This window comes from Schistocerca serialis, chromosome 4 (genome assembly GCF_023864345.2).
Source record: "Schistocerca serialis cubense isolate TAMUIC-IGC-003099 chromosome 4, iqSchSeri2.2, whole genome shotgun sequence".
NCBI classification, from domain to species: Eukaryota; Metazoa; Arthropoda; class Insecta; order Orthoptera; family Acrididae; genus Schistocerca; species Schistocerca serialis.
The window spans coordinates 629,827,191-629,854,788 of NC_064641.1; the positions used below are offsets into that span (position 1 = coordinate 629,827,191).

At 44.6% G+C, this 27,598-nt stretch overlaps 1 protein-coding gene across 1 annotated transcript in view; it reads left to right on the forward strand.

Moving 5' to 3' along the window:
- LOC126475459 (nudC domain-containing protein 1) overlaps positions 1-27,598 on the forward strand; it is a 124,010-nt gene that overhangs the window by 91,103 nt on the left and 5,309 nt on the right. The window contains exon 9 of the mRNA XM_050103339.1: positions 245-488. Coding sequence (XP_049959296.1) covers positions 245-488 — 244 coding nt within the window. The remainder of the gene's footprint in view (positions 1-244; positions 489-27,598) is intronic.

Here is a 27,598-nt window from a genome sequence, read left to right on the forward strand (position 1 = left end):
CTTCAATGACAATATGCTCTGATTTAGTACTATAGTATGTAACTTGCATGAGGAAAACTGAAATCACTAGGATGGAGTAATTAGACCATCTTCAGATCTAAAATATAGGAGAATATTAGCTACCAGCAAGTGTGTGTAAGTTTTAATGATCATGCCAATAATAATATATACAGCAAATTATAAATGGCTCAGAATAATTAGTACTGACTTCAAATAATCATATGTTTTGCATTAATGATTTTAGGTAACTTTAGGTGGTCTGCAGTGGCTATTTAGCTGTCAGCTAAAGCCGGAAAGAGCTCCAGCTATGTGCCTAAGGCATGACGTTGATGGATGTGTATGGCAGCCATATGAACCTGGTGATAGCATTCGCGAGAAACCAGCAACATCAGATGATAAATGGCCACTGAAACATGTTGGCACTTTCTTCGCTTTGGGTTACATTCAAGCTGGAAAGTCACAACGGAAGTTTTCAGTTTGTTCTCCAGGTATTGTTCCTTTTCTGCTAGTAGCACATTAAAATAAAAATACAGTTTATCATCCACCTTATTATGTTTGTCTTGTTGGCTCCTATCAGGAAGCTTGAGTGAACAAAGACTGACCTTTCTGTATTATATGACTTTATACATAGCGATAGCCTTCTCTGTATTTTACTTTACCAGATGCTAAAAATACTCATAGAGAGAAGTGAGGCAACTGAAGTGTGTACTGATTGTACAAAAAGAACACAGGTGTTTGATATTTTAATATTTTCAAACCATATTCTTGTTAACCATGTATTGGGGGCATATGAAAAGAAAATACTATGTATTAAAATTATCCAAGGATTAAATTTAAATGTACTTTAAAACAATAATATAAGCTACAGTATGGTGGTGTTCAAAATGTTCTGACTAAGAAGCAATATCTATTAGTGTCAAACGAAGTAGTTGTGTTGCTGTATGCTAGGGGCACCTGCAAGTTTTCATGTCAGTAACATATTCCCCACACAGAGTGATTTGGAAATTTTGAGGACATTGTCAGCTGCTCATCATTTTCTTCTTTTGGTTTCTACAATGCACTTTTAGTATTTGGTCCATATTATAAACATAAACAAGCCAACAGTATGATTATAGTAAAAACTGTTTTTATACACGAAATTTTATTCTTTTTCCTACCATTTAACATTATTTTTGATTAGTACTGTCATAAGCCCTATTTTCTCAATTAATTGTTTCCCTGACACTAAATTTTTTTATGGATAACTTTTCTTACACATATTATTTTTGAACCTCTACCACAAGTTTCAACATGTTGTTGTTGTCTTCAGTCCTGAGACTGGTTTGATGCAGCTCTCCCTGCTACTCTATCCTGTGCAAGCTTCATCTCCCAGTACTTACTGCAACCTACATCCTTCTGAATCTGCTTAGTGTATTCATCTCTTGATCTCCCTCTATGATTTTTACCCTCCACGCTGCCCTCCAATGCTAAATTTGTGATCCCTTGATGCCTCAGAACATGTCCTACCAACCGGTCCCTTCTTCTTGTCAAGTTGTGCCACAAACTCCTCTTCTCCCCAATTCCATTCAATACCTCCACATTAGTTATGTGATCTACCCATCTAATCTTCAGCATTCTTCTTTAGCACCACATTTCAAAAGCTTCTATTCTCTTCTTGTCTAAACTATTTATCATCCATGTTTCACTTCCATACATAGCTACACTCCATACAAATACTTTCAGAAACGCCTTCCTGACACTTAAATCTATACTCGATGTTAACAAATTTCTCTTCTTCAGAAACGCTTTCTTTGCCATTGCCAGTCTACATTTTATATCCTCTCTACTTCGACCATCATCAGTTATTTTGCTCCCCAAATAGCAAAACTCCTTTACTACTTTAAGTGTCTCATTTCCTAATCTAATTCCCTCAGCATCACACGACTTAATTTGACAACATTCCATTATCCTCGTTTTGCTTTTGTTGATGTTCATCTTATATCCTCCTTTCAAGACACTGTCCATTCCGTTCAACTGCTCTTCCAAGTCCTTTGCTGTCTCTGACAGAATTACAATGTCATCGGTGAGCCTCAACGTTTTTATTTCTTCTCCTTCGACTTTAATACCTACTCCGAATTTTTCTTTTGTTTCCTTTACTGCTTGCTCAATATACAGATTGAATAACATCGGGGATAGGCTACAACCCTGTCTCACTCCCTTCCCAACCGCTGCTTCCCTTTCATGCCCCTCAACTCTTATAACTGCCATCTGGTTTCTGTACAAATTGTAAATAGCCTTTCGCTCCCTGTATTTTACCCCTGCCAACTTTAGAATTTGAAAGAGAGCATTCCAGTCAACATTGTCGAAAGCTTGCTCTAAGTCTACAAGTGCTAGAAACATAGCTTTGCCTTTCCTTAATCTATTTTCTAAGATAAGTCGTATGGTCAGTATTGCCTCACGTGTTCCAACATTTCTGCGGAATCCAAACTGATCTTCCCCGAGGTCGGCTTCTACTAGTTTTTCCGTTTGTCTGTAAAGAATTCGCATTAGTATTTTGCAGCTGTGACTTATTAAACTGATTGTTTGGTAATTTTCACATCTGTCAACACCTGCTTTCTTTGGGATTGGAATTATTATATTTTTCTTGAAGTCTGAGGGTATTTCGCCTGTCTCATACATCTTGCTTACCAGATGGTAGAGTTTTGTCAAGACTGGCTCTCCCATGGCCGTCAGTAGTTCCAATGGAATGTTGTCTACTCCCGGGGCCTTGTTTCGACTTAGGTCTTTCAGTGCTCTGTCAAACTCTTCATGCAGTATTGTATCTCCCACTTCATCTTCATCTACATCCTCTTCCGTTTCCATAATATTGTCCTCAAGTACATCACCCTTGTAAAGACCCTCTATATAGTCATTCCACCTTTCTGCTTTCCCTTCTTTGCTTAGAACTGGGTTTCCATCTGAGCTCTTGATATTCATGCAAGTGGTTCTCTTTTCTCCAAAGGTCTCTTTAATTTTCCTGTAGGCAGTATCTATCTTACCCCTAGTGAGACAAGCCTCTACATCCTTACATTGTCCTCTAGCCATCCCTGCTTAGCCATTTTGCACTTGCTGTCGATCTCATTTTTGAGACGTTTGTATTCCTTTTTGCCTTCTTCATTTACTGCATTTTTATATTTTCTCCTTTCATCAATTAAATTCAATATTTCTTCTGTTACCCAAGGATTTCTAATAGCCCTTATCTTTTTACCTACTTGATCCTCTGCTGCCTTCACTACTTCATCCCTCAGAGCTACCCATTCTTATTCTACTGTATTTCTTTCCTCCATTCCTGTCAATTGTTCCCTTATGCTCTCCCTGAAACTCTGTACAACCCCTGGTTCATTCAGTTTACCCAGGTCCCATCTCCTTAAATTCCCACCTTTTTGCAGTTTCTTCAGCTTTAATCTACAGCTCATAACCAATAGATTGTGGTCAGAGTCCACATCTGCCCCTGGAAATGTCTTACAATTTAAAACCTGGTTCCTAAATCTCTGTCTTACCATTATATAATCTATCTGATACCTTCTAGTGTCTCCAGGATTCTTCCATGAATACAACCTTCTTTTATGATTCTGGAACCAGTTGTTAGCTATGATTAAGTTGTGCTCTGTGCAAAATTCTACAAGGTGGCTTCCTCTTTCATTTCTTCCCCCCAATCCATATTCACCTGCTATGTTTCCTTCTCTCCCTTTTCCTCCTGCGAATTCCAGTCATCGATGACTATTAAATTTTCGTCTCCCTTCACTACCTGAATAATTTCTTTTATTTTATCAGTCATTTCATCAATTTCTTCATCTGCAGAGCCAGTTGGCGTATGAACTTGTACCACTGTAGTAGGCATGGGCTTCGTGTCTATCTTGGCCACAATAGTGCGTTCACTATGCTGTCTGTGGTAGCTTACCCGTACTCCTATTTTTTAATTCATTATTAAACCTACTCCTGCATTACTCCTATCTGATTTTTTATTTATAACCCTGTATTCACCTGACCAAAAGTCTTGTTCCTCCTGCCACCGAACTTCACTAATTCCCACTATATCTAACTTTAACCTATCCATTTCCCTTTTTAAATTTTCTAACCTACCTGCCTGATTAAGGGATCTGACATTCCACGCTCCGATCTGTAGTACGCCAGTTTTCTTTCTCCTGATAACGACGTCCTCTTTAGTAGTACCTGCCCGGAGATCCGAATGGGGGACTATTTTTACCTCCGGAATATTTTACCCAAGAGGACGCCATCATCATTTAACCATACGGTAAAGCTGCATGCCCTCAGGAAAAATTACGGCTGTAGTTTCCCCTTGCTTTCAGCCGTTCGCAGTACCAGCACAGCAAGACTGTTTTGGTTAGTGTTAAAACGCCAGATCAGTCAATCATCCAGACTGTTGCCCCTGCAACTACTGAAAAGGCTGCTGCCCCTCTTCAGGAACCACACGTTTGTCTGGCCTCTCAACAGATACCCCTCCGTTGTGGTTGCACCTACAGTACGGCCATCTGTATCGCTGAGGCACGCAAGCCTCCCCACCAACGGCAAGGTCCATGGTTCATGGGGGTAGGAGTTTCAACATAATTTTCAAATTAATTTATGTGGAAACTACTTTGTGCTCCTGCCTATGCACAACTTCTAGATAAAGCATAAAATAAAACTGTACAGTTTATTTCTGAATCTAAATCACTTTAGGTTCGGCAAGTAATATAGGTGGTGTTTCAAAGATGTTTCTGCAGTGTTTCATTGTCTGACTATTCCAAAGACCAATAATTTGTTTGAATCTGTTGTTCCTTTGAAGGGCAAGTCATGTGACGCATAATGTGCAAGAAAAATTGATTTCAGCAAAGTGTGATTAGTTTATACTAATTTTTTTAGAGTGTACTTTAGACATTCAACAAAGTCCACGTCATGTCTACTCTCGCAGGATACTTTATGTATGATTTATAGATTTATGTCTGCTTCTGCAGGACAATACTTACATTGTCCTCTGTGCACTGTTGCCAAAACATGTCTGTCACAGATGTATGTTATAAATACCTGTTCTGATCGAAGCCCTGAGAAACTCACTCCTTTGTGTCTCGTAATGTGAACACCCAAGCATCACATAGTTGACATCTATAGTCTCCGTTGCGTGTACATCACAGTATGGAGATGACCGCAAGTTCATCACATAAACATGTAAACGGTGAAAGATAACAGCCTTGATCCACTTGGATATTCGTTACGGCAGTGATGACATCTACATACCTTTATTCATGAAAATCAGGAATGGTCAGCTGTATTGCAGCATAATGTCCGTGCAAATAGTGAGGAGAGGGGGGGGGGGGGGGGGGGGGGGGGGGAGATCGCTGTTTATATGTCTCCACACGAGCCCTAATTTCTCTTATCGTGTCTTTGCATTCCTTATGCATAATGTAAGTTGGTGGCAGTATAATAGTTCTCCAGTTATCTTCAAATGCTGGTTCTCAAAATTTTCTCAATAATGTTCTGTGAAAAGAATGTTTTCATTCCAGGAAATCCAATTTGAGTCCACGAAGCATCTCTGTAACATTCACGCATTGATCAAACCTACCAGTAAGAAATCTAGTGGCTTGCCTCTGAATTGCGTCAATATCTTCCTTTAAACGGATCTGGTGAGGATCCCAAACATTTGAGCAGTGCTCAGGAATATGTGGTTTCCCCTATAAATGTGTATGTGGTTTCCTCTATAGATGGACTAAAATTTCCCAAAATTCTGTCAATGAACTGAAGTTGATCATTCATTGTACTTACAGCTGCCCATGTGTTCATTCCATTTCATTATGCCTATATGTTTAATCGATGTGACTGTGTAAAGCAGCATACTACCAATGTTGTATCTGAACAGTTTTCATTTTTTTTTTTTTTTTTTTGCAGTAACTTACTTTTTTCTACATTTAGAGCGAGCTGCCATTCATCGCACAGACTATAAATTTTGCCTGCATCCTCCAGCATTCACTCAACAATGATTCTGTGCCATACAACACAGCATAAAATCCTGTTTGTCAGATAATTTATGTATATATAGAATAAGAGTGTTCTCATCATACTCCTGTTGATACCCTCGTATCTGGTGGACACGTCGTCAAAGACAGCATACTTGGATCTATTACATAAGAAGCCTTTGAGCCACCTGCATATCTGGGAACCTAATTCATATGCAGGGACATTTGATAAGTCTGCAGTGGAGCCTGTGTCAAAAGCTTGCCAGAAATGTAGGAATATGGAATCTGCTTGTTGACCTTCATCCATGGTTTGCTGGATGTCATGAGAAAAGCACAAGGTGAGTTTCGCTCGAGTGATTCTTTCCAAATCTATGCAAATTTATGGACAGAAGTTTTTCCATCTTTAGGGAGTTTATTATGTTCAAGAATTCTGCAGTAAACTGATGTTAATGATATTGGTCTTCAATTTTGTGGGTCTATTGTCTTACCCTCCCTGTATACAGGAATCACCTATGCCCTTTATTTCCAGTTACTGAGAACTTTGTGCTGGGTGAGGATTCGTGATAAATGCAGTATAGAGTTGGGGTTGATTTGGGGGAAGAGACCAAACTGCTTGGTCATCGGTTTCATGGGATTAGTGAAGGATGCAGAAGGAAATTGCCATGCCCTTTCAAAGGAACCATCCCAGCATTTGCCTGAAGCGATTCAGGGAAATCATGGGAAACCTAAACCAGGATGGCCAGGCATGGGATTGAACAGTCATCCTCCTGAATGCGAGTCCAGTGTGCTAACCACTGCGCCACCTCCCTTGGTAATGCAGTATAGATAAGGGGCCAATGCTGAAAACCTAATTGAGATTCCATCTAGACCTAACAAATTATTTGTTTTTAACTCTTTCAGTTCCTTCTCTACACCAGGGATGCCTATTATTATGTCCTCCATATGGGAATCTGCTGCAATAGTCACACTACACTACATTTGCATGATCCTTCTGTGTGAATGATTTGATAAATTCACAGATTTAAAATTAGCTTAGCAATTTTTACTTGGGACCAGAATTTTCTCGAGTTCTGTGCAAGTTATTGTGCTAAGGTATGATTGTAGAAGTCCTTGCATGTTTCGCACATTGATCTTTTTACAGCAAGTGATTTTCTACTAACTTGTGCCTGTTGTCAGTTGTGTGTTATTTTTTGAACTGAGAGTTCCTCAGCATTTTCCAATGACAGTAGGTCATTCTCATCATTAATCCACGTACTTGGCACATATTTCTCCAGACTGTAATTTACAGCAAGTTTAAATTTTGCTCATAATTACTCTAAGTCCATCAATTGGAACTAAATTATGTCCATTCATTGTCTATGGGGGATGCTGAAAACTGCTTATTTGCTCTTTCTATCAAGCGTACTCTCCTAGTTTTTTTTATGGATTCATCAATTTCAGTAACCATCTTTGCTATGATAAAATGATATCCCAGTCTTTATACTGATAGACCAAGCTAGATGGCACAGTGGTTAGCACTCTCTTCTTGAATTCAGGATGACAACAGTTCAAATTGATTGTAATTCAGGTTTTCTGTGATTTCCATAAGTCACTCCAGGCAAATACTCTGATTATTCCTTTGTGTGGGCTCAGCCAAATGTATTCACTATCCTTGCAACAATCAGAGTTTGTGCTGTGTCTCTAATGACCTCATTGTTGATGGGACATTAAACGCTAATCTTCCTTACTATTGTACTGTTGCTGTTGATAAGGTCAGGTCTGTTGGAAGCTTCACCATCTAAAATACAGTGACCTGCTAAACTTGAGAAGGACGAGATAGAAGAAGTAACATAACTCATTTCCTACAAGGTGGAAATGAATGAAAGTATGGGAGCCTCCCAGCTGTGCACAGCCTGATATCAGCATGACTGTAGTGCCAAGAAGTGGTCTGGCCACGTAACTTGAGGCAGTTGAAAAAACTGGAAAGAACATCATGCGTGTCAGTCAGCAAGCAGTTAAAGTGTACTGTTACCATATTGCCTTAGAGACAACATTTGGATAACTTCACATGAAAAAGAATGAACAGGAAACTGGAAGAAGAATGAAACGTGATGAGTGTAGCTCAGGAGTTTGGTATTGCTCACAGCATTGTATTACATGCACGGAAAGTGTTACAAACCACAGGCACTGTTACCTGAAGGAGAGGAGGTGGTCAAACACAGTCAGCTACAGCAGCACATGACTGCTCCAGAGTGCAACAGCCAAGAAAGGACCCATGTCAAGCAGTGGGAGTGATTGCAACCACATTTAACAGGACTGCAAGGTACGGAATCTCATGCTTCACAGTGGCACGGTGGCTGCCTGCAGGTGGCCTCTCTGCATGACAACCAGTATGTTTTATTCCATTATCACCCACACATTGGAGGCACTGTTTGTGATGGTTCTAAGAGTGCAGGAAGTGGATCAACGAAGAGTGGGTTCACATGATTTTTTTTTGGCTGAGAGCAGATTCAGTTGGGTAGTGATTCTGGAAGTACCCTCATATGGTGAGGGGTGAGAACACAAAACACCTAGGAACATGGTTGATAAAACCACTGCCACTCTCTATATACATGAATGATTTGGCAGACAGGGTGGGCAGCAATCTGCGGTTCTTTGCTGCTGATGTTGTGGTGTACGGTAAGGTGTCGAGGTTGATGACTGCTAGGAAGGTACAAGACTATTTAGACAAAATTTCCAGTTGGTTTGATAAATGGCAGTTAGCCCTAAATGTGGAAAAATGTAAGTTAATGCAGATGAGTAGGAAGATCAAACCTGTAATGTGCGGATACAGTATTGGTAGTGTCCTGTTTGAAACATTCAAGTTGTTTAAATATCTTGGCATAACGTTGCAAAGCAATATGAGATGTAACGAGCATGTGAGAACTGTGATAGCGAAGGCAAATGATCGACTTCAATTTATTGGGAGAATTATAGGAACCTTGCCCTTGAACACTACCTCTCCCAATCAACAAAAACCTCGTTTCTTATCACACTTACCAACTTCATCCTCACCCATATTTACTTCACTTTTGAAGGTCAGACCTACAAACAAATCAGGGGAACGGCCATGGGAACCAGGATGGCTCCATCCTGTGCCAACCTCTTTATGGGCCGCATGGAAGAGGCTTTCCTGAAGACCCAACAGCTGCTTCCCCTGGCATGGTATAGGTTTATAGATGACATCTTTGTGGTCTGGACTCACGGTGAAGAAACACTCCTTAATTTCCTCCATAACCTCAACTCGTTTTCGAATCTGAATTTCACCTGGTCCTTCTCCAAAACCCAAGCCACCTTCCTGGATGTTGACCTTCAACTTGTTGAAGCTCACATCCACTTCTCTGTCCACATCAAATCCACAAACAAACAACAGTACCTTCACTTTGATAACTGCCATTCATTCCACATCAAACACTCCCTTCCCTACAGCCTAGGTATTCGTGACAAACGTATCTGCTCCAGTGACGAATCCCTCAACAATTACACCAATAACCTGACCAGTGCTTTCTTCTCCCGCAACTATCCTGCAGACCTTGTCCACTAACAGATCTCCCGAGCAATACATTCCTCCCCGTCCAGCACTAATGTTCCTACCCCCAGACCACACAGAAGCATCCCCCTTGTCACCCAATATTATCCTGGCCTCGAATACATCAACAAATTACTCCGCCAGGGATATGACTTTCTCAAGTCAAGCCCTGAAATGAGATCATCGCTTGACAATATTCTCCCCACACCACCCAGAGTTGCCTTTCGTCAACCCCCTAGCCTCCATAACATCCTTGTCAAACCCTACAATATTCCCAGACCACCTTCTCCACCCAGTGGTTCCTACCCCTGTAACCAAACCCGCTGCAAAATCTGCCCCATGCATCCCCCCACAACCACCTACTCCAGCCCCACTACTGGTAAAACATGCACAATTCAAGGCAGTGCCACATGTGAAACAACACGTCATTTATCAGCTGACATGCCTGCACTGCGCAGCCTTTTATATTGATATGACAACAACTAAATTGGCTGAGCTCATGAACGAGCACAGACGAACTGTCCCCCTAGGAGGTACCCAGTAGCAGAGCATGCCCTCCAGCATAATTCTAGTTACCTGGGAGCCTGCTACACCGTACGTGCCATTTGGCTTCTCACACCCAACAGCAGTCCCTCGGAACTGCGGAGATGGGAACTTGCACTCCAACACATCCTTTCAGCCCGCCATCCCCCTGGATGGAACCTACGTTAACCAACCTCACTCCCATTTACTCTTCATTCTTCTCTTTCCCTTTCCTCTTTAGCCATTCACGCATCTTTTCATCCTACATAGTTGTGTTTATCTTTATACTATATACCTCTTCACTTCTGTATGCATCCTCTTTGGTTTGAAGCTGGCACAGTACTTACAGTAGAATATCTTTGGCTTCCCTCTGACACCCATGCCTCCATCTTTGCTACCCTCCCTGTTTACCTTTCCCCTGTTGCTTCATAACCTGGGTTTCGAGTAACTGAATCCACTTTCCCTTCTTCCCTTTTTTTTCCCCCTCTCCCCTCCCTGCCGAAGGAACAAAGCTAGAATAAAAATTTTCTGTTCTGTTTTGTGTATCTATCGGCTGTAATGAGCTGAGGTAAGTACTGGCCAGCCCCTGTATCTCTTTGTTGGAATTATAGGAAAGAATGGTTCATATGAAAACGAGAATTCATATAGGATGCTGGTGCAAGCTATTCCTGAGTACTGCTTGAGTGTTTGGGAACCTTACCAGGTCGGATTGAAGGAAGACGTTGAAGAAATTCAGAGGCGGGCTGCTAGATTTGTTACTGGTAGGTTCAAACAACACGTGTTACAGAGATGCTTCAGGAACTCAAATGGGAATCTCTGGAGTGAAAATGATGTTCTTTTTGAGAAACTCTACTGCAAAAGCTAGAGAACTGTCGTGTGTAGCTGACTGCTGAGTGATTATACTGCCGCCAACATATATTGCATGTAAGGACTGTGAAGATAAGGAGGCATATAGACGGTCATTTTTCCCTCGCTCTGTTAGCGAGTGGAACAGGAAAGGAAATGAGTAGTGGTGGTACAGATTACCTCCTGCCATGCACAGTATGGTGGCTTGTGGAGCATCTATGTAGATGTAGAACATGATTGTTTTGGTGGTCTGGGTCTTGAGGTGTGAGGAGACATAAGTTGCATGGGTATCTGACCTCAAAATCTTTTAATATGGTACACTCACCAGTGAAGGTTATTGTGATACTGTATTCCTCCCCCACTTGCATTTTTTTCAGGGGTGCATTCAACTCTGATTCCGTTTTTATGAACATGCAAGTTTTCTTTGTGGGCAGCCTGAATTTTTTGTCAATTTCTGCTGTGACTTACTAGGGGCTGCATCTGCATACAATTTTAACATTCATTCATCACAATCAAGGTAGCTGTATTTATAAGTATTACTGGGAGTTCAACGCTGGTTCAAATTAGAATGTCCCTTAGTGATGACCGGTAATTATCTAAGATTATTGATGGCTCTTAACATTCATTGCATTTGATGATGCCTGGATATGTGCCTTATGGAACATTGGGAGGTCATGTTGGTTTAATGGCTTAATGTAATTCAGTCACATTTAATGTGAAAATTTGACTAATTACCATGAAACCACCTGTATTTTGATTCCACAATAAATGAGGATTAGCAAAATTCCGAAACAATTTTTTTAACCGTCCGTTTTTATGGATGTCAGTGTGCGACCGCATCATACAGCGCAGGTGTAGGAGCTCTTGGAATGAGAGGACATACAGTGAATTGACTGGCTCACCCGTTACCCCGATGTAAATCCTATCGAGCATGTGTGGAATGTGTTGGGGAGATGTATTGCAGCATGTCCACGTGCACTAACAATCATCCAGCACTTACTCTTTGTGCTGGTTTAGGAATGGGACACACTACTACAAGAACTATTTACCAACTTTCTGATCAGAATGGGGGAAGATTACAGAATGGACTGACCTCCTTGTTCCTACAACTTAAATCCCACCAAGAATGTGGGGGGTGCATTGTAGTACATGCACATGCTCCATCGACTATCCAGCTGTTGGCTGTGGCACATGGAATGCCCTTCCACAAGAACTCCTTACCAACCTTATGGCCAGCATGGCAGCACGTTACAGAGCATGCATAGGCAACTGTGGTGATCACCCACCCTATTAGAACCTGTTCCACCTTTTGTAATGACTGAGGGACCATCATAAATCACTGTGACTTCCTTGTAATTATAGCATTTGAATAAATGTTTCATTTCTGTGTGTCTCATTTCTTTTAGTTACTTCATGTACCTTACTGTAGCATTTATTTGTATGTATGCTTAAAGTTGAAAGTTACTTTTGTTCTTAAGTTTTACTTGCCACTGCATTTCCATTGCGTGTGGGCTGTCAAACTAGCTGCTCAAGACAGATTCGGAAAATGTTTTCAAAACTGCTTCACAAGGCTGGCTGTCTGTACTACCTGCAGGAACTATAGATGTCCCAGTCTGTATTTGGTAGTCTAAAATCGCCTCCAGCTATCGAGCATAGGTTTTTTTGGATGATTCTAAAAGTGTCATCGTGTAATTGGGTGGTCAGTAAAAAGTCATATAATTAACTTGAGTTCACCCAGGCCAATTATTCATGCCCATGTAACTTTACAGTTAGACTCAAGTTCCCACTTTGATAGACACAATGTTTTTGTTGACTGCGGTGAACACTCCCCTTCTACGACATTTAATCTGTCTTTCCAATATACGTTCCCTGCCATAATACTTTGGAGCTTTCTACTTTGGGTTTCAGCTATCTCTCAGTTCTGTGAATAATTTGAATGTGACAACTTTCCTGGAGGGCAGTAATTTCAGGAACTTTGTTACGAAACTTTGACAGTTTACTGATAAAAATTTGGCTGTTGAAGTGTGACTTTGCATGCAGTCAGTTTGTTCTCTGCATATCAACTGGTGAGTGTTTTATCAGAGGACCCCAAACTCCAGCCTAGCCTAAAAAACCCCAATGTGTACTTCATAATTAGTGTTACCCGAGTAGCTGCTTTCTTTGTGTAGTGCATCCCTGAGCTATCAGAGGGAGTCCTAGAAATCTTCACCCCCAATGCAGATCTGGAAATCTGCAGTCAAGACAGTCACAGAATCGATGGTGTCTTTGGTTGGACTCTCCATTTGGCTCCAAACAAAAGGATCTCCAATCCACTGAGAGAATAGTGCTGCAAATTGGGAGCTCAGCTTGCACCTGCAATGAGATCAGCAGTCTTCACTTCTTCTGTCAGTCACCTATACAGACTGATGATGGCCTCAGAATCCAAGTGACAGATGTCATTGGTACTGATGTGAGCCACAACTTGCGTACAACTACACCTTGCGCTCTCGACAATATTAGGCAGGGTCTCCTCCACATCTCAGATGAGGCTGCCCAGCAAACATTCTGAGAGCACATTGTATTTCTTTCCAGCGCTGCACACTATTTCCATAAAGGGCTCCATAATGTGCCTAACATTGCAGCTTCTGATACCTAATACCCCTTCTCTTGTGTGCCTGTTTCGATCCTGCAGTAGTAGCAGCCACCTGTCCACCCACAGGGTGACTAGGTGACGCCGGATGGTCTACTTCCACCCTGACTTTCCATTTCAGGCAAAGCAAATGCATTGGCACCTGTCACTCGCCTTTCAGTGAGGGCGGAAACCCACATCAGCTATGTTGTGAGATGCCTCAGCAGCAGAGCCTGTGGACGAAACAAGCAATACCTAAAGTTTCTCATTTGATGCATAAGTTTCTCCACCACTGTTGCTGCCTGAGGCAGCAGCCTGAAGGTGGCTTGCTGCAGCCAAAAGTATATTCAGCTATTTGTGAACAGCAGCCGGCTCACGTCTATGATCATTCTCAAAAGACTAGTTTCTTTACAGCAGCAATGAAATCTTTCGGTGTAAGACAAGTGTAGTGAGCTCAGCCATCACTAACACTTTGTTTTGCCATGCGTCCACCAACTTATTGTATGAGGATACCAGAGGGGCTCCTGATACATAACTGGGCATGTTTGTTGGCTTTCACTATAGTAGATTAACTTAATTACATCAAGCACATGGCCATTTATGTTGAAGTCCCATTGCTGTTTTTCTAGGTTTTCGGGGCACTCCCTGAACCAGTGACAATATGAATGTGGTGGAACTGATTTGCCTTGTATCTAAGGACCTCCTTAATCACAATAACTTCAGCAATGAAGATGTTGGCTTCCATTGGAAACTGAAACATAGCCCAAGATAGTGGATCATCACAGAAGCAAGCAAAGCCAGTGCCCACTCTTGTTTTGGAGCTGTCAGTGAATATTTTGGCTGATGATGGCCATGTTGACGCAATCAGATGGGAGATACCAGAAGTAGTTAATGACTGATCCTAGTCTTTGCATGGAAAAGCACAAACAACTTAGAAAGCACACCTTTACTCTATTCATTATATTTTTACAACTCATTGTTGGCTATGGAAAAGCTGAGAGTTAATTTCATTAACTGCCGACATCACTTTCATGCTATACCGGTCAGCTTTGTGACTGTAAGTTGTAGAGATGTTTAAGCTCAGATGTAGTGATTATATGCAGTAGTGATTATAAAACTAGCTAAATAAAGGATATTGTGCAACAGTTAGTCAAGGAGTGTCACCCACTGTAATATCATAAAGGTTTTCAGTAGTTCAAAGGATGACAACTTCCTGTCTCTATCCACAAGTACCAATCAGTTGCCACAAATTAACACCACTTCAGCAAATGAAAAGAAATGACACAATATGCCACTTTAAGTGAGTGCCTGAAGTTGTTAACCATTACTATAATTCCGAAGAAGAAAGCTTTATTGTTGAGTGTTTTGTTGTGCAGCTGTTTTGTTACACCAATAGCGCATTGGGAGGTGCACATCTAGTGATGTGGGAACTGGGAGGATGACTTTTTCATTCCATAGGAAGGCAACATTTCCAAGAAGGAAGTCTCACCATAGATATCCTCCTTAATGAGAGAAGTGTGTACTGGATAAGAGGATTAAAAATGGACAATTCACATCATGGATTTTTGAGTTTAAATTTGTCATCAGTTGAAAAGAAATTGCTTTACCGGTTTTGACGAATCAATTTGTCATCATCAGAAGCCCACAAAATTAGGGATATTATAAATCTTTAGACCTTGGCTACACATTTACGTGATATTCCTGCCTGTCGTAAGAGGCGACTAAAAGGAGTCTCAAACGTTTCGGCCTTATGTGATGGTCCCCTGTCGGGTTTGACCTCCATATCTCAAAATTTTTCCGAAGAGCGAGCCGATTGGGGAAGGGCGCCTTACTTGGTGCATTGTGTCCGTGTTGTGTTGAGAACTTTCGCCATCTTATTCGTCGTTGCATTGCAGTCTTGCCCGCTCTCCATCTCTTGGGCATCGATGCGCCCCTGCGTGCACTTTCTGCCAAGCACTGTGCAGGGCCATTTTCTGCACTGACGACGCCCATGGACCACATGTCACCTAACATCCAGCACGGTAACCAGTCCGTTGTGGTGGGGCCGCCATGTACCCTCTTGGTTGTAGCCCCCTGACAACACAGGGATCGCTCTACTGATGCCTGCGCCGTTCACTCCCCACGTATGCCAAGGAGTAGATGCCCATCTCCCTGGGGCATCAGGACTCCCGGCAATGGCCATCCTGCCAGGTGGCTATTGCTGTGGCTGGGTGGCGCCCGTGGGGAGGGCCCTTGGTCGGAGTAGGTGGCATCAGGGCGGATGACCCGCAATGAAGCGTGGTACATCATCTCTCGCTGGCGGCCAGCCGCCAGCAGTCTCTAAGCGTTCTCGGGCTCAATTTAATGCTCAGAAGTACGATCCGAAAACGTTCCCCTCCCTGGCCACGCCGTGGGAAGAGCGTAAGTCTCAGGATGGAGGTAACAGTTATTCGCCCCGATTCTTAGTTTGCACGAGAGCTGATGGGGAGTCTTTTCTCTCCACAAAGCCTCAGTTCTTCGTCGAGCATTTAGAGGACAAGTTTGGGGAGGTGGAGGGCTTGTCTAAAATGCGCTCTGGGTCAGTACTGATACAAACGGCATCCTCCACCCAGTCCCGCAGGTTACTTGCTTGTGACAAGTTGGGGGATGTTAACGTTTCTATTACACCACATAAGAGTTTAAATATGGTCCAGGGTGTTATTTTCCATAGGGATCTCCTTTTGCAGTCTGATGACGAGCTGCGCGCCAACTTAGAACGTAGAGGTGTTCATTTCGTCCGGCGCGTTCATCGGGGTCCGAGGGACAATCAGGTTGCTACCGGTGCCTTCATCTTGGCCTTCGAGGGTGATACGTTACCGGAAAAGGTCAAGGTGATGGTCTACCGATGTGACGTCAAGCCCTATATCCCTCCCCCGATGCGGTGCTTCAAGTGCTGGAAGTTCGGCCATATGTCTTCCCGCTGCACTACCAGCCTCACATGTCGCGATTGCGGACGCCCATCTCATCCCGATACTCCATGTGCCCCGCCTCCCATCTGCGTCAACTGCGGGGAGCACCATTCACCTTGCTCGCCTGACTGCAAAGTCTTTCAGAAAGAGTGCAAAATCATGGAATATAAGACCCTGGACCGGCTGACCTATACTGAGGCCAAACGGAAATATGACAGACTCCATCCTGTGAGAATGACATCTTCTTATGCAGCTGCTACAACAACTGTGCTAGCTCCATCAGTTTCGAGACTTCCAGCCAGCTCGATAAGCAGTAAGACTCCTCCTGCCCCTTGCCCGTGGGGGGCTCTACCCAACAGGTTGCTCCTGCACCACCTACCTCAGGAGCAACCTCCTCCCGCCCGTCGGGGACGTCCGTCCCCGCTTCTCAGCCAGAGAAGCGTCTAACTTCTTCGACTACTCTCGCCCGTAAGAGTTCCCTTGGGACCCTCCCTTCCCAGGGTTCCACCAGCGGGAAGGATGACGGCCACCAGTGGCATAAGTCCTCACCAGCGGCCGGGCGTAGGGCTTCACGATCCTCCTCTGTCCCGGAGATTGAATCGGTGAAGCCTTCCCAGCCGGTGAAACCCAAGGTTCAGCGAGCGAAGTCCAAGAGAAAGACCTCTAAGGCCAAAGAACTTGCGGTGGCACCAACCCCACCGCACCTTTCGCGCTCTGCGTCTGAGGATGAAGTCAAGATTCTAGCGTCCGCCGAGGACCTTGATCTCGCTGGTCCCTCAGACGCCATGGATGCCTCTCGTACGGGTACTGAATCGGTGGCAGTGAGTGAACAAGCGGCGTAAATTGCCTTCCCAGTCCTTTCACACCTTTCTCAGCCATGGACAATACCATCCTCCAGTGGAACTGCGGCGGTTTTTTCCACCATTTAGCTGAGCTCCGCCAACTTCTCAGCCTTCGCCCTTTCTTCTGCATTGCTCTCCAGGAAACTTGGTTTCCAGCGATGCGAACCCCCGCCCTCCGTGGCTATCGGGGTTATTACAAGAACCGAGCAGCTTATGAAAGGGTGTCTGGTGGCGTCTGCATATATGTCCTTCACACTCTGCACAGCGAGTCTGTCCCTCTCCAGACGCCTTTAGAGGCTGTCGCTGTACGCGTGTGGACGCCACAGGCTGTTACCGTCTGCAGTCTTTACATTCCACCGGATGGTGATGTCTCGCAGCATGTCCTGGCTGCACTGGTCGCCCAATTGCCGCCACCTTTCTTGCTATTGGGCGACTTCAACGCCCATAACCCTCTGTGGGGTGGGTCACTGGCCACAGGTCGAGTCGCCATCGTTGAACATTTGTTGTCGCAGCTCGATCTCTCGCTGTTAAATGATGGCGCCTTCACACACTTCAGTGTGGCGCATGGCACCTTCTCCGCCATTGACCTTTCCATCTGTAGCCCTAGCCTCTTACCGTCTGTCCAATGGAGTGTGCATGACGACCTGTGTGGTAGTGACCACTTTCCGCTCTTTTTGTCACTACCACAGCGTCACTCTTCTGGGCGCCCTAGCAGATGGGCTATGAATAAGGCTGACTGGGATTTGTTCTCCTCCACTGCCGCTTTTGAGCCTCTCTCTACTGATGACATTGATGCGGTGGTTCAATCTGTCACCACCGGCATCGTTACTGCCGCCGAATCTGCCATTCCCCGTTCTTCTGGGTCCGCTCGGCGGAAGGCTGTGCCTTGGTGGTCGCCTGAGATCGCTGAAGCGATTAAAGATCGCCGGCGGGCGCTCCAGCGTCACAAGCGACATCCCTCCTTAGCCCACCTTATCGCCTTCAAACGGCTGCGTGCGTGGGCCCGCCTCCTTATCCGCCAAGGCAAGAAGGAGTGCTGGGAGCGGTATGTGTCCACCATTGGCCTCCATGTCACTCCCTCGCAGGTCTGGGCCAAGATTCGACGCGTCTACGGCTATCGGACCCCTGCCAGCGTCCCTGCGCTCTCACTGAATGGAGCCGTTTGTACCGACTCCGACGTCATTGCAAATCGCTTAGCAGAGCATTTTGCTATGAGTTCCGCTTCTGCGAATTACCCCCAGGCCTTCCGCTCCATTAAAGAGCCTTTCGTTTCGCAGCAACCACCCGGAATCTTACAATGCTCCATTCAGTGAGTGGGAATTTCGCAGTGCCCTAGCTGCTTGCCCTGATACCGCTCCTGGGCCAGATGGCATCCACTGTCAGATGCTGAAACACCTTTCAGTGGACTGCCAGCGGCGCCTTCTCGATCTTTACAACCGTCTTTGGGTCGAGGGGGAGTTTCCGTCGCAATGGCGGGAAGGCATTGTCATCCCCGTGTTGAAACCTGGGAAGACCCCTCTGGAGGTGGACAGCTACCATCCCATTAGCCTCACCAACGTTCTTTGTAAGTTGCTTGAACGAATGGTGAGCCAGCGCTTGCATTGGGTACTGGAGTCTCGGGGCCTTCTGGCTCCGTCTCAGGGTGGGTTCCGTAAAGGCCGCTCCGCCACCGACGATCTGGTGAGTCTGGAGTCGGCCATCCGTACTGCTTTTGCCCGCCGTCAGCACCTGGTCGCTGTCTTTTTCGACATGCGGAAGGCGTACGATACGACATGGCGTCATCACATTCTTTCTACGCTTCATGGATGGGGTCTTCGGGGTCCTCTTCCGATTTTTATCCGCAATTTTCTGTCGTGTCGTACCTTCCGCGTGCAAGTCGCGGCCTCGTATAGTTCCTCCCATGTCCAGGAGAACGGTGTGCCACAGGGCTCTGTTTTAAGTGTCTGTCTGTTTTTAATAGCCATTAACGGGCTTGCTGCGGCCGTGGGAAATTCTGTCTCCGCTTCCCTGTATGCTGACGACTTCTGCCTTTATTACAGCTCTACTGGCATTGCAGCTGTTGAACGTCAGCTACAGGGCGCTATCCGTAAGGCGCAGTCTTGGGCTGTAGCGCATGGGTTTCAGTTTTCGGCAGCCAAGACCTGCGTTATGCATTTCTGCCGGCGCCGAACAGTCCATCCTGAGCCGCGGCTTTATCTTGCCGACGAACTCCTTGCTGTGGTGGAGACCCACAGGTTTTTGGGGGTGGTTTTCGATGCCCGGTTGACTTGGCTGCCTCATATCCGGCAGCTGAAACAGACGTGTTGGCGGCATCTAAACGCTCTGAGATGCTTGAGCAACACCCGCTGGGCCGCCGACTGCTCTACACTGTTGCAGCTCTACCAGGCGTTAATCCAGTCCCGTCTGGATTATGGGAGCCTGGCTTATGGATCAGCATCCCCATCTGCGTTACGGGTGCTGGACCCGATTCTCCACAGCGGGATACGCCTTGCCACTGGTGCTTTCCGCACCAGCCCTGTGGACAGCGTACTAGTGGAGGCAGGTGTACCTCCACTGCGGTTCCGACGCCAACGTTTGCTGGCCGCTTATGCTGCCCATGTTCTAAGCTCGCCAGGGCATCCAAACTATCGTCTCCTGTTCCCGCGGTCGGTCGTCCGTATGCCAGAACGTCGGCCCCGGTCGGGTTGCACAATAGCGGTCCGCGTCAAAGAGCTTCTCTCTGGGCTCCAGGGTTTCACTGTTCCACCTCCTTTCCAGGCTACTTTGCATACACCCCCATGGTGTGTTCGTCGCCCTAGCCTTCGGCTCGACTTGGCACAGGGCCCTAAGGACTCAGTCCCTCCAGAGGCCTTCCGCCGCCGCTTTTATTCCATCCTGGCCACGTATCAGGGCTCTGGTGTTGTTTACACTGACGGGAGACTATCGTCTCCTGTTCCCGCGGTCGGTCGTCCGTATGCCAGAACGTCGGCCCCGGTCGGGTTGTACAATAGCGGTCCGCGTCAAAGAGCTTCTCTCTGGGCTCCAGGGTTTCACTGTTCCACCTCCTTTCCAGGCTACTTTGCATACACCCCCATGGTGTGTTCGTCGCCCTAGCCTTCGGCTCGACTTGGCACAGGGCCCTAAGGACTCAGTCCCTCCAGAGGCCTTCCGCCGCCGCTTTTATTCCATCCTGGCCACGTATCAGGGCTCTGGTGTTGTTTACACTGACGGTTCGATGGTTGCTGGTCGTGTCGGATATGCGCTCACTCTAGGGGACCTTTCCGAACAACGTTCCTTGCCGGATGGCTGCAGCGTTTACACTGCTGAACTGGTCGCCATCTTTCGTGCCCTGGAGTATATCCGCTCCTGCTCAGGTGAGTCCTTCGTTATCTGTAGCAATTCCCTGAGCGGTTTACGAGCTCTCGACCAGTGTTTCCCTCGTTCTCGTTTGGTGATGGCTATCCACGAGTCTCTGCATACTCTTGCCTGTTGCGGCCGCTCTGTGGTCTTTGTGTGGACCCCCGGTCATGTCGGTATCCCGGGTAACGAACATGTTGACCGCCTGGCGAAAGAGGCCACCAGTAAACCATCTCTGGACGTTGGCCTCCCAGAGACTGATTTGCGGGCAGTCTTCCGCCGCAAAATCTTGGCGCTATGGGACGATGAATGGCGCGAACTGCCACTGCGCAATAAACTCCGTGCTGTCAAGGAGACGACGGCTTTGTGGCGGTCATCCCTGCGAGCCACTCGCAGGGACTCAGTAGTTCTTTGCCGGCTCCGCATTGGCCACTCCCGGCTGACACACAGTTATTTACTGCGCCGGGAGGACCCTCCTCTATGTCGCTGTGGGGCAGCTTTGACAGTGTCCCACATTTTGCTGGCCTGCCCCCTTTTAGCTGTGGTCAGGCAGACATTTGCGCTGCCTGCTACGCTCCCTGCCCTTTTAACAGACGACTCCACTATGGCTGACGTAGTTTTACGTTTTATTCGGGCAGGGGGATTTTATCATTTACTCTGAGTGTTTCTGTTTTATTTTATTGTTCTGTGTTGATTCTGGCCTTTGGCCTATGGTTTTACACTGATTTTTTTAATGTGTTTCTAAGTGGTTGGCCTTTCCTTTTTTATGTCTATGGTCGGCCAACCACCGTCACACTCTGTGTGGTTTTAGTTTGTTTTGTCTTGTCTTTGTCTCAGTATCTCTTGTTCTGTATCGTCTGTGATCTCTTCTGTTCCTCGTTTTTATTCTCTGTGGGTGTTCTTTGTCTTTGGAAAAAGGGACCGATGACCATGGCAGTCTGGTCCCTTTCATCCCCCAAACCAACCAACACATTTACGTGAGGTATGAAAGGAATATTGCAGAAACTTACTTAGTTTATCAGACAGTTAATATATTCTTCATAAACGGATAATTCCATGTTATGTTCAGAAATTTATGTATTGCATGTGATTAACACTGTGTGACAATTTAGATTAACTAAATCACTTCTATCTATCTATCTGTTGTGCATATATCTCCGTGTGTGTGTGTGTGTGTGTGTGTGTGTGTGTGTGTGTGTGTGTGTGTGTGTCTGTGTCTGTGTCTGTGTCTGTCTGAAGAAACATGGCCATAATTGTAATATATGAAAGGGATGGAATAATTTTCGCATTGTATGAGAGATGATACGCAATCAATATGGTCTGTTTTTTTAAATGCCAGTTTATCATTCAGCAAATCCTTTGAATTTAGGTGATAATGCTTATATATTTCAAACTCTTCTAAAATAACAACAAAAACAATCAATTATTGATAAAATTATTTAATTGGATGGATAAAAAATCTACTCAACAAGTGGCAGCAGAACACACACTTAAGACTGTTGTGATTGGCAAGCTTTGGAGCCAGTGGCTCCTTCTTCAGGCAGAAGGGTTGCAGGGGAAGGAAGAAGGGTGAAGGGTGAAGGAAAAGAACTGGGGAGGTCTAGGAAAAGGGGTAGATTTTGGAAAAGTCACCCAGAACCGCAAGTCAGAGGAGATTTACCATACAGGATGAAAAGGAAAGACCTCTCCAGTCCTCTTCCTTCACCCTTCTTCCTTCCCCTTCAACCCTTCCGCCTGAAGGAGGAGCCACTGGCTCCTGAAAGCTTGCCAGTCACAACAGTCTTTTGTGTGTTTGTGTTCTGCCGCCGCTTGGTGAGTGGATCTTTTATGTATCCAATTAAAAATTTTTTCTAAAAGGTTAATTTTGTATCTTTTATCAGTTGTATGTAAAATTTCCATGTTAAGCAAGGATGGGGGAACACAGTGTGTTTCTCTGTTATGAGGTGTTCAGCAAAAGTTGACTAATACGAATTCTCGCCATCTTTGTTGGGAAAGTCCTCATGAAAGCGGGTCTTAAATACCCTCACTGTCTGTCCTGTATAAAAACTCAGACATATAGTACATTGTATTTTTATATACTCCAGATTTGAAATATTTGTCAGTTGAGGGGTTCTCATTACGTATAAAGAACAACTTGGCGGCAAAGGACACACTGATGTCATGTTTTGTTAAATAAACTGGCTACATGATCTGAAATGTTACCTAGAAATGGAATTGTAGAGTATTTCTTAACAGTAAAGCCATTTTTATGACTTGTAAAGGAATTTATATTCTTGTTTGTCTTCATTATTTTAATGTTTTTGTACAAGGCTTGCTCCGTATCCATTATTGACCACTATATATTTTAAGTTATTAAGTTCTGTAGCAATAGCAGAAAGGATTAGGGCACCTCATTGATACGATTCATAGAAAAAAAATGATAATTTGTGCTTAAAGGGATGAGAAGAAGAGGCATGAATGAGGATACCTGTTGCGGTAGCTTTCCCGTAAATATCAGAGTTAATTTTTCCATGTACTAAACATAGTTTCAGGTCCAGAAAACTCAGTTCTTTATGTTGATTTTGTATTTCATATGTACATTTCTTTTAGGATGGAAGTAGTTCATTTTCTGAAAATTAAAGCCAGGAATAAAATAATACATCAAGGTTTAACAACAAAATTTGGAAAACGCTGAGTAAACAGAGATGAGAGCATTATCAGTTCAAGAATGAACATGGAAATCTCGACAGGAAAAAGTTCACGGAAATTCGTGTCTCTGTATAAAGAATGATGCACCATTCATATCAAGTTAGCAAAAGATCTTGCTGAGAACCCAAGGGGGGTGGGAACTGAAGTTTTAAATTTTGCATTTAAAAAATCATTCTAGAAGAGGAATATACAAACATATCATTGTTTGACCATTGCACGGAGGTCATAGAAATTGGTATCCCTAACACTAAGAACTAATGGTAGAAGAGTTTTCTAAATTGTTGTAGCTGCGTTGGGAAAGTACCAGAGCTCCAAGTACTAATAGAAAGCACTGATGCTCAAATCGTTATAGGCATTGAAAGCTGTCTAAAGCCGGAGATTAGCTCAGCTGAAATTTTTGCAAAGAACCTAACAGTGTTCCGAAAGGATAGGCTAAACACGGTTGAGGTGGTGTGTTTGTTGCTGTTAGAAGCAGTTTATATTGTCGCGAGATTGAAGTAGATAGTTCGTGTGAGTTAGTATGGGTAGAAGTCATTGTTGGCAACTGCAATAAAATAATAATTGAATGCTTTTACTGACCTCCCAATTCAGATGATACAGTTGCTGAAAGATTCAAAGAAAACTTGAGTTTGATTTCAAATACACTACTGGAAATTGAAATAAGAACACCTTGAATTCATTGTCCCAGGAAGGGGAAACTTTATTGACACATTCCTGGGGTCAGATACATCACATGATCACACTGACAGAACCACAGGCACATAGACACAGGCAACAGAGCATGCACAATGTCGGCACTAGTACAGTGTATATCCACCTTTCGCAGCAATGCAGGCTGCTATTCTCCCATGGAGACGATCGTAGAGATGCTGGATGTAGTCCTGTGGAACGGCTTGCCATGCCATTTCCACCTGGCGCCTCAGTTGGACCAGCGTTCGTGCTGGACGTGCAGACCGCGTCAGACGACGCTTCATCCAGTCCCAAACATGCTCAATGGGGGACAGATCCGGAGATCTTGCTGGCCAGGGTAGTTGACTTACACCTTCTAGAGCACGTTGGGTGGCACCCGATACATGCGGACGTGCATTGTCCTGTTGGAACAGCAAGTTCCCTTGCCGGTCTAGGAATGGTAGAACGATGGGTTCGATGACGGTTTGGATGTACCGTGCACTATTCAGTGTCCCCTCGACGAACACCAGTGGTGTACGGCCAGTGTAGGAGATCGCTCCCCACACCATGATGCCGGGTGTTGGCCCTGTGTGCCTCGGTCGTATGCAGTCCTGATTGTGGCGCTCACCTGCACGGCGCCAAACATGCATACGACCATCATTGGCACCAAGGCAGAAGCGACTCTCATCGCTGAAGACGACACGTCTCCATTCGTCCCTCCATTCATGCCTGTCGCGACACCACTGGAGGCGGGCTGCACGATGTTGGGGCGTGAGCGGAAGACGGCCTAACGGTGTGCGGGACCGTAGCCCAGCTTCATGGAGACGGTTGCGAATGGTCCTCGCCGATACCCCAGGAGCAACAGTGTCCCTAATTTGCTGGGAAGTGGCGGTGCGGTCCCCTACGGCACTGCGTAGGATCCTACGGTCTTGGCGTGCATCCGTGCGTCGCTGCGGTCCGGTCCCAGGTCGACGGGCACGTGCACCTTCCGCCGACCACTGGCGACAACATCGATGTACTGTGGAGACCTCACGCCCCACGTGTTGAGCAATTCGGCGGTACGTCCACCCGGCCTCCCGCATGCCCACTATACGCCCTCGCTCAAAGTCCGTCAACTGCACATACGGTTCACGTCCACGCTGTCGCGGCATGCTACCAGTGTTAAAGACTGCGATGGAGCTCCGTATGCCACGACAAACTGGCTGACACTGACGGCGGCGGTGCACAAATGCTGCGCAGCTAGCGCCATTCGACGGCCAACACCGCGGTTCCTGGTGTGTCCGCTGTGCCGTGCGTGTGATCATTGCTTGTACAGCCCTCTCGCACTGTCCGGAGCAAGTATGGTGGGTCTGACACACCGGTGTCAATGTGTTCTTTTTTCCATTTCCAGGAGTGTACATACCCATCTCATATGATTATAGTTGGTGGTGACTTTAATTTACCTTGGATATGTTGGCAAAAATACGTGCTTAATTCCAGAGGTATGCATAAAACATCAACCAAAATTGTGCTAAATGCATTCTCTGAAAATTATTTTGAGCAGTTAGTTCATGAGCCCACGCAAGTAGTAAATGGTTGTGAAATCACACTTAATAATGAGCATCAAAACGGATACAGGGATTAGTGAACACAGGGTTGTCGTAGCAAGATTGAATGTTGTAACCCCCAAATTCTCCAAAACTAAATGAAAAATACACCTAGTCAAAAAAGCAGACAAAAATTCAATTGACGCCGTCCTGAGAGACAATCTCCACTCCTTCCAGATTAATAATGTAAGTGTATACCAGATGTGGCTTGAATTCAAAGAAATAGTATCAGCAGCAATTGAGAGATTTATACCAAATTAATTAACAAACGATGGAGCTGATCGTCCTTGGTGCATAAAACAGGTCAAAACACTGTTGAAGAAACAACGAAACAAACATGGCAAATTCAAACAGATGCAAAACTTCCAAAATTGGCAATCTTTTACAGAAGCTCGAAATTTAATGCGGACTTCAATGCAAGATGCTTATTAATAGTTTGCACAATGAAACTTTGTCTCGAAGCCTGGCAGAAAATCCAAAGAGATTCTGGTCATATGTAAAGTATGTTAGCAGCAAGTAACAATCAATGCCTTCTCTGTGTGATAGCAATGGAGATAGTATTGATGATAGTGCTGCCAAAGCAGAGTTTCTAAACACAGCCTTCCAAAATGCCTTCACAAAAGAAGACGAAGTAGTGAAGCAACTTAGAGCACTTAATAAAAGCAAGTCGTCTGGTCCAGACTGTATACCAATTAGGTTCCTTTCAGAGTATGATGATGCATTACATACTTAACAATCATATACAACCATTCGCTCGACGAAAAATCCATACCCAAAGACTGGAAAGTTGCACAGGTCACACCAATATTCAAGAAGTGTAGTAGTAGTAGTCCACTAAATTACAGGCCCATATCATTAATGTTGATATGCAGCAGGATCTTGGAACATATATTGTGTTCGAACATTATGAATTACCTCAAAGAAAACGATCTATTGACACACAGTCAACATGGATTTAGAAAACATCATTCTTGAGAAACACAACTAGAGATCTCAGATCGATTCCGTATTTCTGGACTTGCGGAAGGCTTTTGACACTGTACCACAGTTGCAGATTGTAGTGAACTTGGATGCTCATAAAATACCGTCTCAGTTATGTGACAGAATTTGTGATTTACAGTCGGAGAGGTCACAGTTTGTAGTAATTGACGGAAAGTCATTGAGTGAAACAGAAGTGATTTCTGGCTTCCCCAAGGTAGTGTTATAGGCTCTTTGCTGTTCCTTATCTGTATAAACTATTTGGAAGACAATCTTAGCAGCAGTACATTGAAAAAGTTCTAATAAGGGCAGCATGTTTTGTGTTATCACGAAATATGGGAGTGTGTGTCACTGAAATGATAGAAGATTTGGGCTGGACATTAAAACAAATACTCTTTTGTTGCGACAAAATCTTCTCTTGAAATTCCAATGACCAACTTTCTCCTCCGGATGTGAAAATATTCTGTTAACACCGACCTACATAGGGAGAAACGATCACCATGAGAAAATGAGGGAAATCAGAGCTCGTACGGAATGATACAGGTGTTTGTTCTTTCCACGCACTGTATGAGATTGGAATAATAGAGAATTGTGAAGGTGGTTTGATGAACCCACTGTCAGCACTTAAATGTGATTTACAGAGTATCGATGTAGATGTAACTGAAAGAGTTGAGAACAAATAAGTTGCCAGGTCTGGATGGAATCACAGCTCTGTTTTACAGAGAGTACTCTTCGGCACTGTAGTCTTACTTAGGCTGCATTTATTGTGAATTCCTTCCCCAGTGCAAAGTCCCTAATGACTGGGAAAAAGTGCATATGACTCATGTATATAGGAAGGGCAAAAGAACGGTCCTGCAAAATTGTAAAACAGAATCTTTAACATCAGTTTTCTGGAAAATTCTCAGGTGTATTCTAAGTTTGAATATAATAAATTCCCTTGAGAAAGGATAACCTCTATCCACAGATCAACAGTGATTTAAAAACCATCACTCACACGAAACTCGGCTTGCCCTTTTCTCTTACAATGCCCTGTGAACCATGGATGAAAGGCAACAGGCTGATACCATATTTCTAAATTTT